This window comes from Balaenoptera physalus (genome assembly GCF_965194825.1).
Source record: "Balaenoptera physalus genome assembly, chromosome: 6".
Taxonomy (NCBI): Eukaryota; Metazoa; Chordata; class Mammalia; order Artiodactyla; family Balaenopteridae; genus Balaenoptera; species Balaenoptera physalus.
Window position 1 is genome coordinate 112613492 of NC_138885.1, and position 11877 is coordinate 112625368.

Here is an 11877-nt window from a genome sequence, read left to right on the forward strand (position 1 = left end):
AGCAGAGAGGGAGACCAGTTAGGAGGCTGGTGCGGTAGCTCAGGTGAGAGCCAACAGTGGCTTGAACAAAAAAGCGATATTAATAAGGGTCTAAAATAGGCTGTAGTATATAGATTGCTCTTGCATTTCATTTGATTCTCACCATGTTCTGAGTTAGGTAGTGTAGGAATTCTTCTCTTAGGTATAAATTGAGTTGTCCAAGGTTTTAAAAATGAGTATTGATAGAGAGTAGGACTGTAAATTCCAAATGCATGGCATATAGGAACAGAATTTATTGTTGACATTATGTGAGCTTCTTTGGAATACTACCTTTTTTCTCAGCCTTTTTTGTTGTTGTTGTTTTAGTGTATTAAAGTAATAAAACTTAAGAGTTAAAACAGTAACACTGCGTAATGTGAAATGAAATGAAGGTAACTTGCAACCCAGAAAGGTTCTTAAAAGTCCAAGAAACTGAGTAAAGTGCTCTTTAGAAATATATAAAGCCAGGTGTACTTACCTATGTGTCACCTCTCAGTCATGATCACTGTAACACTGATTGAGGATTAAAATAAGGCAAAACTGAGAACCAGGGTAGAGGCAGGTACAGAAGCAGTTGGAAACCAGAGCTGGGAAGTTTGGAAGCCAGGATTGTCAGAAGCTAGGAAAGCAGGATCAAGGCTTGGGTGAGCAGTAGCCTGGCAGGTGCAGGAGCCTGCTGTGTACCCGCTGGTGAGGCAGCCCAGCTCAGGGCTGGCTGGCAGGAACTCCCTGACTGCGGTGGAAAGTGTGGACGCAAAGAGATGAAATCATCAGTTTACATGGTAATTGTAAAGATTGTAATGTTTGTATTATGAGCCATAAAACTAATACACTGCACAGTATAGGGATGCTAGGGCAGTTCAGTAAATGCAGTGGTTACCGTTAAGTAAACTGGTGCTCAGCAGTTGGCCCAGAAACTGCTGACATCTCCTGTTTATTTGGAATATATTGAAATCAATATGTCGATATTAATCGCTTTCTGAAATATGCTGCTTCTGTCAGATGCTTTCTTGGTCACTTCCCTCTCCCTCTAATATTTTAACAAGGACAAATCATTTATCGACAGTTTGATAGCATAGTTTTAACACTTTTAGCCTTCAGTAATGCATTTCATTTGTTCTAAGTTGCCTATGTTTTCACACTTTTAACAACTGCAATTGAGATGGATCTTAACAACTGGTAGAATCTTAGATTGGAGGAAAAACAGTACTCAGTGTCGGTGGTGTTTTACAGGTTTCCTCTGAGGAATGTTTACATGAAGACCGAGTTTAATTTTTTTTTAATCATACTTTTTCTACATCGACCTATCATGCTGTCAAATAAGTTGCAATTTAAATTGATAATACAAAAATGATGGGTCTTAAAATACAGTTTTAATCATAACCCCTAATCATGAGCTCAAGAATATTTCTCCTGGGTAAAACATTCTTAGATGTTTCTAAAGAAATAACTTTCGGAAGAATCCATGTAATTTCCTGAATGCACAGTAATTCCCTGAAGTCTCTAAATTACTGTGTGTGCATGTGGTGGGGAGAGGGATGAGAGGGATGGTGGGTGGTAAAGCTTTGCTTAATAGTTGGCAGTCTTACCTTTGTGATAGTGAAGAGTGTGGTAGGTTTTATCATAGTCTCCTTAGGCTCTTGGGAAGATAGTTCATGGGAAGTGCAGAAATATTGTGTGTATGTATGAGTTTACTGTCTAATGGCTCACATGTCCATTCTATAAGATAGTGATGTGGTATTTTTCATTAGCAAAAAGTGCAAGTTATATAGAAAATTGTTAGTTATATAGGCTATAAACAAAAGATTAATATTTTCTGAAAACCTCATGCAAACTGACAGCAGTAGGGCCCTGGTGTTTACAGTACATTCAAATGATAGGCCAACTCACCAAAGTGGAAATAACACTGATAACTGTGGGAAAATGGTCAAACTGTGTAATCAGAAGAAATACAAATTAGATCTACAGTGAGGTTCCTCATTCATATCAGTAGGAATTTTTTTTTTTTTTTTCAAGTATCCAAAGCAAGGGTAGGAACTCAAAATGTCATGATTGGTAGCATTATACCCTAATGTGCCCCCCACCTTCTTTAGGAAGCAATTTAGCATTGTACATGGAGCCGTGAAAGTGATCTAACCTTTTGGCTTAGTCATTCCACTTCCGAAGATCTTTGCTAAGGAGATAAAACCATTATTTTAAAAAACTATGTACATAAAGATTTTCCTCATAATATTTTAAGAATAGAACTTTGTAAGCACCAATCCCCAGCAATAGGGGATTGGCTAAGTCCAGTATAGGAATAACACTTGATGGGCCAGTGTGTATTCATTAAACAATAAATATGCAACAGTGGGGTGGAGAGCGCTTGTTAGTAACAAGAAGACATAAATTGTACACTAATTAGAGCTTTTTTTAACGTATAAGAAAAGCAACTAAAAGTAACAGTTGTGAATCATTGTGTGTTAATGATTGTGAATGGTTGTGTGTAACTTTTAAACAGAGCATCGTTTTGTCTCATGCAGATTTTTGTTCATGATATTTGATAAAGGAATGAGCAAGTGACTTTTACCTTTCCCCACCTTTAGTGTGATCATCAGTACTGCTGATTAACCAGGTCTCCTTCAGTTGCAAGTTAAAAGAACATCACAGAGTTAAGCACTACTTGACCCAGGAGTTAAATGATCTCCTCAGTTCTGCTCTCCTCTGTTGATGTCTCCTGAAAAGCCTTTCCCCTCATGATAGCAAGGGGAGTGTCCAGCAGCTCAAGACTAGCTAAGGATCCTAGAGTACAGTTCTGCCTTTCTCTTTTCTTGGCAAGCCCCAGGACAGCTGTGATTGATTGGCCGTTCCTGGATCCTGTGCCTACCTTTGAACCCCCTAGGATAGAGTAGGGAGAGTGCCAGCTTTTTTCTGGTCACTTGGGCTAAGTTTACTTTTTTTTTTTTGCATGTTGTCATTTCTTTTATCCCAGCCTTCTTGACTTTTGTATTTAGATCTGTAGTAGCACATCTTGGTTTGGCGGCTGTGTGTGTGTGTGTGTGTGTGTGTGTGTGTGTGTGTGTGTGTTAAAGCTTGCTTCTCTTTGATTCTGGCACTTAATTTTCCTGGACTTCCATTGAAAATTGTTAAGTTTTACCATGCCATAGACACTGATAAATAAGACAGCTAGAAATGCAAATCAAAACTACAATGAGATATCATCTCACACCGGTCAGAATGGCCATCATCAAAAAATCTAGAAACAATAAATGCTGGAGAGGGTGTGGAGGAAAGGGAACACTCTTGCACTGTTGGTGGGAATGTAAATTGATACAGCCACTATGGAGAACAGTATGGAGGTTCCTTAAAAAACTACAAATAGAACTACCATACGACCCAGCAATCCCACTACTGGGCATATACCCTGAGAAAACCATAGGTCAAAAAGAGTCATGTACCAAAATGTTCATTGCAGCTCTATTTACAATAGCCAGGACATGGAAGCAATCTAAATGTCCATCGACAGATGAATGGATAAAGAAGATGTGGCACATATATACAATGGAATATTACTCAGCCATAAAAAGAAATGAAATGGAGGTATTTGTAATGAGGTGGATGGAGTTAGAGTCTGTCATACAGAGTGAAGTAAGTCAGAAAGAGAAAAACAAATACAGTATGCTAACACATATATACGGAATCTAAGGGGAAAAAAAAAAAAAAAAAAAAGAGGCCATGAAGAACCTAGTGGCAAGACGGGAATAAAGACACAGACCTACTAGAGAATGGACTTGAGGATATGGGGAGGGGGTGGGGTGAGATGTGACAGGGTAAGAGAGTGTCATGGACATATATACACTACCAAATGTAAAATAGATAACTAGTGGGAAGCAGCCGCATAGCACAGGGAGATCAGCTCGGTGCTTTGTGACCATCTAGAGGGATGGGATGGGGAGGGTGGGAGGGAGGGAGATGCAAGAGGGAAGAGAAATGGGAACATATTGTATATGTATAACTGATTCACTTTGTTATAAAGCAGAAGCTAACACACCATTGTAAGGCAATTATACTTCAATAAAGATGTTATAAAAAAAAAAAAAAAAAAAATACAGCTACTTTGCAAACATTTCTGCTTATTTTTTAGATTCAAATGTAGTCTATTTACTTTCTTTTTGGTATAGGTAAGTAGTCATGAATTCTTTCGGAAGCTATAGGTTAGAGGCAGCTGTGAAAGTCTCTGCCTGCCATTTTGTGTACAGCTGAAATAATTTATTTTCCCATTGTCTTAATTTTTCAAATATGTAGGAGAAAAAAACTTTAAAATAATTGTATGGGTCTTTTACATAAAAATGTTGAATAGAATATTTTCTCCAAAAGCAGCTTGATAAACTTCAAATTCAGTGAAGGAATTTTCATGAAGAACAAAGCAGTTGGTTTAGCTCTGTAAATTACTAGTGCTGGCAATGACATTAAAATGGATGGCTCAGATTCCTGTTAAAACGGGAAGTCCAAAATTACTGTTCGTGCCACATTCTTTCTGGGTGGGAAAAGGGGATTCTAGGTAGATACATTTGTGAAATGCTGGGTTAGACAGAATTCACTACTAGACTAATTAGTTTTTAATATATCAATGTGTGTATTCTTTGGATTCTCTAAGAGGCAGGGATATATTTGTATTTCACTTTGACCATCAAAGCCATCTTTCAAAAACAGATCAGTTATTATGTGGTTTGGGAAATAATTGCCTTAACCATTACTCTTTATCTGAATCTTGGTCCAGTTTCTTAAAAGATTGGTTAAATGGTTTGAGATGGACTTTGCTGAGGAAGTGTCATAGGGCTTTTATGTTTGTTTGTTTGAAACAACAACCTTACTATCCTGTGTGGTAGCTTGTGCTTGTTTTGTATTTCTGCCTAAATAGAAGACGCTATCCCACCTTGGTGCAAGGTGGGCTACAGGCAGACCCACCTTTTCGTGTAGGTATGGCCAAAATTTTTTTCTAGTAGCCCTATGATCTGCTCCAGAAAGTACTCTTATTGAAGCCCCAAATTAATCATGCAGCGTGGAATGAAGAAGTGAGTTTAGCTTTGGAAATAGAGGGCAAAGTTAAAAATCACTCTCATGGAAGTGTTCCTCTAGATTAGAACATTGAACTTTTATGTAGTCCTCTTAAATCTGCCATGATGAATAGCCCCCAGATAAACCACAGCCAATGAAATGAGTTCATTTGTTGAATGGAGTTAGAATTAGCCATTTGATTGTCTGAAGAACATTTGCCAAAAGCAACTCACTTCGTTTTGGCATATTTGATATATTGAGCTGGTATCTGACAGTAGTTGGCCACAGCATAACTTGCTTCTTGAGACTGTTCCTGGAATGTGCTAGTAATATCAGCTTTAAAAGAGGGTGACTGAATTTTTAATTGATAAATAGGAGGGGAGTCACATATATGATTCATCTAAAAATGGCATAGATTATTTAGGTGCAAGTTAAAGAAGTCTAAGACATAGCCATGGTTTTTCTCCACATGTATGGAGAGTTTCTACAATTTTGCTGTTTCCCAATAGAATTTTTATATTGTGCCTTTACTAAAATTGCCTTTTTGTCATTACTAAAAGCTCTTCTCAAGACTATTAATAAGTGGTTTCAATCAATGTGTAGCTATCTTTAAAATCATGTATTTTTCTACTCAACTAAATCACCACACCTTTTTCTCTTCTTCCTATACAGACTTAGCTTTGGAACCAAACCCTTCTGACCACCCAAGGGCAAGCACCATTTTTCCGAGCAAATCTCAAACAGATGGTAAGGCAATGCTTTTTTTTCCCTGAGAAAAAGAGTGAAAACTGTTTTTGTTTTGTGTATTATAGGAGGTATTTAGAAAAACTCTTACAGTGGTTTAAATGTTTCACTTTTTTATGTATTCACTTGTCTTATTTTAATATGTTGATGATACAGTTTCCTTTAGTTGTCAGTGTTTTAGGGAGGAGAACACTTAGACTATCTGTTTATACATTTTGCCACCTCTTTATCAACATAGTCAACTGGCCACATGATTTAGATGTGGTCTATTTCTCCATGCTACTTTGTCCTTTTCCCCTTGCTCCGAAGAGCACATATGTTAAAGACAAATGATAGGGTTTAGGTCACAGTTAGGTTTTCATTTGGTCAAATCAGAAAAATCAGTTGTTATATGTGGGAATTGAGCCTTGTGATTTTGGCCCTGTTTTACACAGTGTTCAACCAGACGAGCCTATCTCACATCCAGATTTATGCTACTCAGAACTTTTAAGCTATTCAAAACTTTCTCATCCTAATGTAGTGCTGTGCCAGGGTAATAAGAGCAACATGCCATATGGGGTTTTCCAGAAGATTATCCTCAGCATGTGAAACTCATATACATTTCCTGTGTCCTCCTTGTTTTAAGATGAGAATCAGAACCGTAGAATTTTTTGCACTCCTGCTTGCCTGCTTGTCTTCCTGAATGTTATGTTAAATCCTAGTTTATTTGCTAAAAAGCCATACGTGACCAAGTTTTTCAGTTGATTACGAGAGCAGGAATACAAGAAGTGAACATTCCATAATATTTAAAGTGATGCAGCACAATAAAAAACGGAGGTTTGGTTTTTTGTTGTTGTTGTTTTGCTTTTTGTTTTTTTCCGTTAGATCACTGGTTTTTATAAAAGGATATAACTCAGGAACAGCCAGATGGAAGAGATGCATAGGGCCAGGCATGGGGACAGGGCACAGAGCTTTGATGCCCTCTGCAAGGGTACTACATGCTCACCAACCTGGAAGCTCCTGGGGTTTCTAACTTGCATTTTTCTAGTGTGTGTACTTGAGCCACTCCTTTCTGGTTAGGATTGCTCTATTTCTCAGTTTCTTCCAGAGCCATGAGCTGCTCACATGTAGAGGGGCTCTGGAGACAGTAAAAGAAAAGCTGTCCCATGCCTGTCTCTCTCTTCAGCCTTAAGGAATCCGTGCCTGTGATGCCTGTCTGGAGTTAAAGGAGGCAATGTGAGCAAGAGTGTGGCCTAAGACCCTCTTCAGGCTTTTATTCTTCTGGCCTTTGTTGGAGCAAAACCGTTTTGTGTGCTGTAGATATGTTCATTTAGGTCAGCACACTCATTTTAAAATTTACGTTTAACATAGGTTACTTTCCAGTTGTGTATTTTTTCAGTAAGGTATTTGAGTAGGTTACCATTAAGTGGTTCAGGATGCTTCCAGAGATCCTGGTGCGTTCGGAGACGAGTGCCTGGCCAGAAACTGGTTCTTAGAGTCGTCATCTGTGGATTGTGGTAATTAAAGTAAGCTGTGTGTAAATGAAGACTGAGAAAATACTCCTGGCTAGTAGTTCAGCTATGCAGCAGGTACATTTTTTTATTAGCTAAGTTTCTCACCTGGCCTGATTTGCTTTGTCCTTTTCTTTTGTAAATGGGGAGTCTTTCATTTGTGCCTAATACAGAATATCTATTAGGTCAAAAAAGTGAAACTAAGTTTTTAGATTTTATTTATAGGACTCATCTTGCTGGGTGATTTAAATTATATATTTTGTTGGAAATTATTTTAAAAAATAGAATGGAATTCTATCTCATTGTGTTATTGGTAATCCATCAGATAATTAGTGACTACTTTTATTTTTCTATGGCATTTGTATCAGAATTCATCAGTTAATTTTTTTTATTCTTAGTGCGGGAAAAGAGGAGGAGCAACCATTTCAACCATGTAAGTAAACAGTTGAAAAGTTAAGAAATTAATAGTTTGAATTAAAAATATGTCTGCCATGATTCCTAAAAATATGATGGATCCAATACTGTTAGCATGGACCTCTTTTTTGTAGATTTTCTAAATCTCTATTTTCCTAATTATCAAATGGATTCAGGAAAGTCTTTGACTTAGTAGTGCCCATTTTTTAAGGGTTCTGACATTTACGTTAAATTTCACTAATACGGTTGTAGTATAAAGATCTGCCTTAAATTCTTTTGCCTTATTTTTTTGATCTTATTTTTTAACCAAAGTAATAAAAGTATAACAGGTAAGTTAATTTTTAGCACTGTCCATTGACTTCTTGTCATAGCAGGTGAAAGCTGAGCTTCTTCGCTCCACCATGACGTTATTTCCCTCCCTGTGTTCCCTCAACATGTATCAGTTTTTATTAAATCAGAATCAATGTTTACATTACTACGACTCTGCAAATATTGTGCATTGCTGAGCCATATAGTTCTCTGACTGTGCCTCCTCCTTGTACACCCTTCATTCTTTTTCTTAAATATTAATGAAATTGGAGCACTTCTGCACTTCTCTAGGATAACCCAATCCCCCTTTTCCTAGCCAACGTGATCTCACACAGCCAAATGCAGTAAGTAGCTCCCTGCCCGGTCTCCCTGCTTTCACATTCTTCATTTTTTCTGTGGAATTAATTTCCTGACTATATTCACTTGCCTGTTTTCTAACAGCTATTTTTTTCCCCAAATGTTTTAACATTTGTCACATGCCTATGAAAACTATTTTCCGTCTACTAAGCCACATCTGTTCCATTTTTTTCTTGGAGACACTTTGCCCCAATCTTTTGTCTTCCTACTCCCATATAGACTAGTGTTCCCCTAGGCCTGCTCTATGCCTCTTTTCCTGGGATATCTGTGTGAAGTCATCTGGGATCTCACATAACTCTGCTCTCTTATGTTGGATCCCCTATGTCCTAGATTCTGTTTCCCTCTTGTCTTGTTATACTTCCTTGTTTTACTGGAGCACATTTTCCTGGGAAAAGGGCACATGGGCAGAAAGTTTAGAGAGATCTAGCCTCTCTGAAACTCCTTCTATTTGATAAAGTATAGAATTCTCAGTTGAAACTAATTTTTGCCGTTCTAAAGACATTTCCCTCTCATCTTCTCATTTACACTGTTGCTCTTAAACCTGTTGACATTGTATGGTACATTGTACATGACCGATTTTAGTCATTTTCCCCCATCCCTTCCTTCTCGGGAACCTTTTAGTACCTTCCCTCTCCCTGGGATTTTGAAATTTCATAATTTGGTTTGGTATAGACCTTTTTGGTGTGTTTCTTTGATATTCTGTTTTTTTCTTCCAGGTTCCTATTATTCAGATGTTGGAAGTCTTAGACTTACCAGATCGCTAACTTTTTTCCCCTCCTGCTTTGCATTTTGTCTTTTTGTCCTGCTTCCTGGAGATTTCCTTGACTGTGCTCTAATCCTTCTATTGAATATATTGTTTTGTCTACCTTATTTTCAATTTATAGAGTTCTCTTATATCCTGTCATTCTTTTTTTCACTGATGCAATTTCAAGTTTTCATTTGCTCCTGAGTTTTTATCACTCCCATCAATTCCTTCTTCCCGTTTTGTTTTGTTTTTTTTTAAAGCGTCCTTATATTTTATTTTATTTATTTATTTTTTGGCTGCATTGGGTCTTGGTTTCTGCACGTGGGCTTTCTCTGGTTGCGGTGAGCTGGGCCTACTCTTTGTTGGGTGCGTGGGCTTCTCATTGCAGTGGCTTCTCTTGTTGCGGAGCACAGGCTCTAGGGCGTGCGGGCTTCAGTAGTTGCGGCTCATGGGCTCTAGAGCGCAGGCTCAGTAGTTGTGGCGCATCGGCTCAGTTGCTCTGTGGTATGTGGGATCTTTCTGGGCCAGGGCTCGAACCCGTGTCCCCTGCATTGGCAGGCGGATTCTTAACCACTGCGCCACCAGGGAAGTCCCATTCCTTCTTCCTGTTTTGATCTCTTACTTGTTGGGGGCTTCCCTCAAACGTGTGATGGTCCTTGGCTGTCTGTTAAGATCTAATTGGAAGCATCACTTGGACAACTCGTTAACTGATGGGCCTCACTGCAAGGATTTGGGGACCACGCCTCTGAACTCTGAGCCTGCCTTGGGTTCTGTAAGACAAACTGGTTTTCTTGTTCCTGTCCTAGTCAGCCTCTGTAGGTACCAAGGTTGTGCTTCCTCTGTTCTGCCATGTCAGTTACCACTCCTTTATCTAGTCTTTTCACCTTTCAAACATTAAAAATCATCTGCTGTTTATCCTGTCTTATGTATAGCTTTTTTAAAAAATGCCTTTAATTCTAATGAGATGATATCTGAAAGAAGGGGGAGAGGAAATAGATTTGTGGTCAGTCTACTCAAACTTAGATTTATTCTTTGAATATAGGTTCTGAGTTTGAAGTTTAATGCAATATAATTAACGATATTAATTCAGACAATATTTTTGATTATACCTATAATTAGAATATTATACTTTTCTACTAAGGCCTTGAGTATGAATTCTATTCAAACCACTCACCCTACCATATTGTCCATTAATGTGCAACATAGATGGAGTATTACAGACTTTTCAGTGAAAGTCATTGATTCTTAATAAACGTATCCAAAACTTGTGAAAAGGGGGAAGAAAAAAGTGAACTTCAGCTTTATTCTCTCTCTTTTTTTTTTTTTTTCATTTATATACTTTTATTTGGGAATGTTTAAATCAATACAGAGAAAACGAAATTTCAGAGACAATGAATATCATTAGTTTGGATATCATTACTTTATTATAAAAGAAACACGGAAATTATTTACAGGATGAAAGATTTCAGAACTTCAGTGGCAGCTTCACGTGATGCCATTGGGGGAACGGGCAGCTTCACGTGATGCCATTTCAATAGTGACTTATTTTAGTCGACATATTTTCCAAGAATGTCACCATCTCTAAATAAGAAATAATCCTTGTCATCTAGAACTACTTTGGTGCCTCCATATTCTGGGAGAAGAACTTTATCTCCAACTTTCACACTAACTGGTTGAATCTCTCCACCCTTTCCTTTAGAGCCTGATCCAACAGCTACTACCATTGCTTGCAATACTTTTCCTTGCGATTTTTCTGGAAGCATAATGCCTCCTTTGGTTACAACTTCGGGTGCACTTCTTTCAACTAATACTCGGTCAAAGAGGGGAAGAAACTTTCTAAATGCCTGTCCTGCCATGACTCGGGTTGCCGCACTTCGTACTCTCGCTCTCTCCAGCTTTATTCTTTTAATGGGTTAAAATCAGAGGCAGTAGGCACAATAGGAAGAGTCATTGGGTGGGGGCAGGATTTCAACAGGTACTTGACCTTTAATGATAAGCTTTGAGGGTTGTTACTTACTAGCCTCCTAGGTATGATTATTTTCTAGTCTTCACCATTAAACCTGCAGTCTACTAAGCAACCTTTCCCCTTATAAAGATTGTAAAAGTCCATGTATTTTGTCCTTAGTGCTGAATGAAGATAAATACTCTTCTTCAGTGACCAATTGAAATAATACCTATGAACATTAAACTGTCAGTAGTGTTTTTTGCTACTTGTTTTTTTTTTTTTTGTATTTGCATTTTATACCCTTATGTGTGTCAGTGCAGTTTATTGAGGTTGTGAGCCAGCAATGGTAAAGCTTTAATCATAAGGGACAGTTATCTTAAATTTTCAAGCAAGATGAGAGGAAAGTAATCTGCTGGCAGCTAACATATCTAGGCTTTGCTCAGAGGCTTCAATTCTGCCATCCTTTAGTGAACACTAGATGCTGGAAAGTTTGAATAGTTTCAGGAGTAGGCCTGTGGAAGTGTTTCTTTTGTAGGATCGAGCCAGTAGACTGTAAGTTGCTGATACAACTTAAATGAGCCCCCATAGGATTATAGAGCACATCTAATTAAAAATTTTAAATGTTTTAGCAGTAATATTTCCAAAGACAAATCAATATACATTCATAATAGAAAAAAAAGTTTTTAATAGAGGAAAACAGGATAAATAGCACCCAAAGCTCTACCAACTAGTCTATATTTTGGTACATTTCCTTACTATTTTTATTCCCCTCATATATATAGATTTTTGGTCAGCATTGACTTTTATTACGTGTAGTG

At 37.8% G+C, this 11877-nt stretch overlaps 1 protein-coding gene across 1 annotated transcript; it reads right to left on the reverse strand.

Annotated features, from left to right (window-relative positions):
* Positions 1-10515: 10515 nt before the first annotated feature.
* LOC309662522 (10 kDa heat shock protein, mitochondrial) lies at positions 10516-11406 on the reverse strand. The gene has a single exon (XM_082465316.1). It carries the CDS (start codon positions 10968-10970, stop codon positions 10662-10664), a length of 309 nt encoding a protein of 102 aa, XP_082321442.1. The 5' UTR covers positions 10971-11406; the 3' UTR covers positions 10516-10661.
* Between the last annotated feature and the right edge of the window lie 471 nt (positions 11407-11877).

What these genes read in the sequence shown, in the direction of transcription:
- LOC309662522 (XM_082465316.1), bottom strand. Translation starts at nt 10,970, where the DNA reads ATGGCAGGACAGGCATTTAGAAAGTTTCTTCCCCTCTTTGACCGAGTA.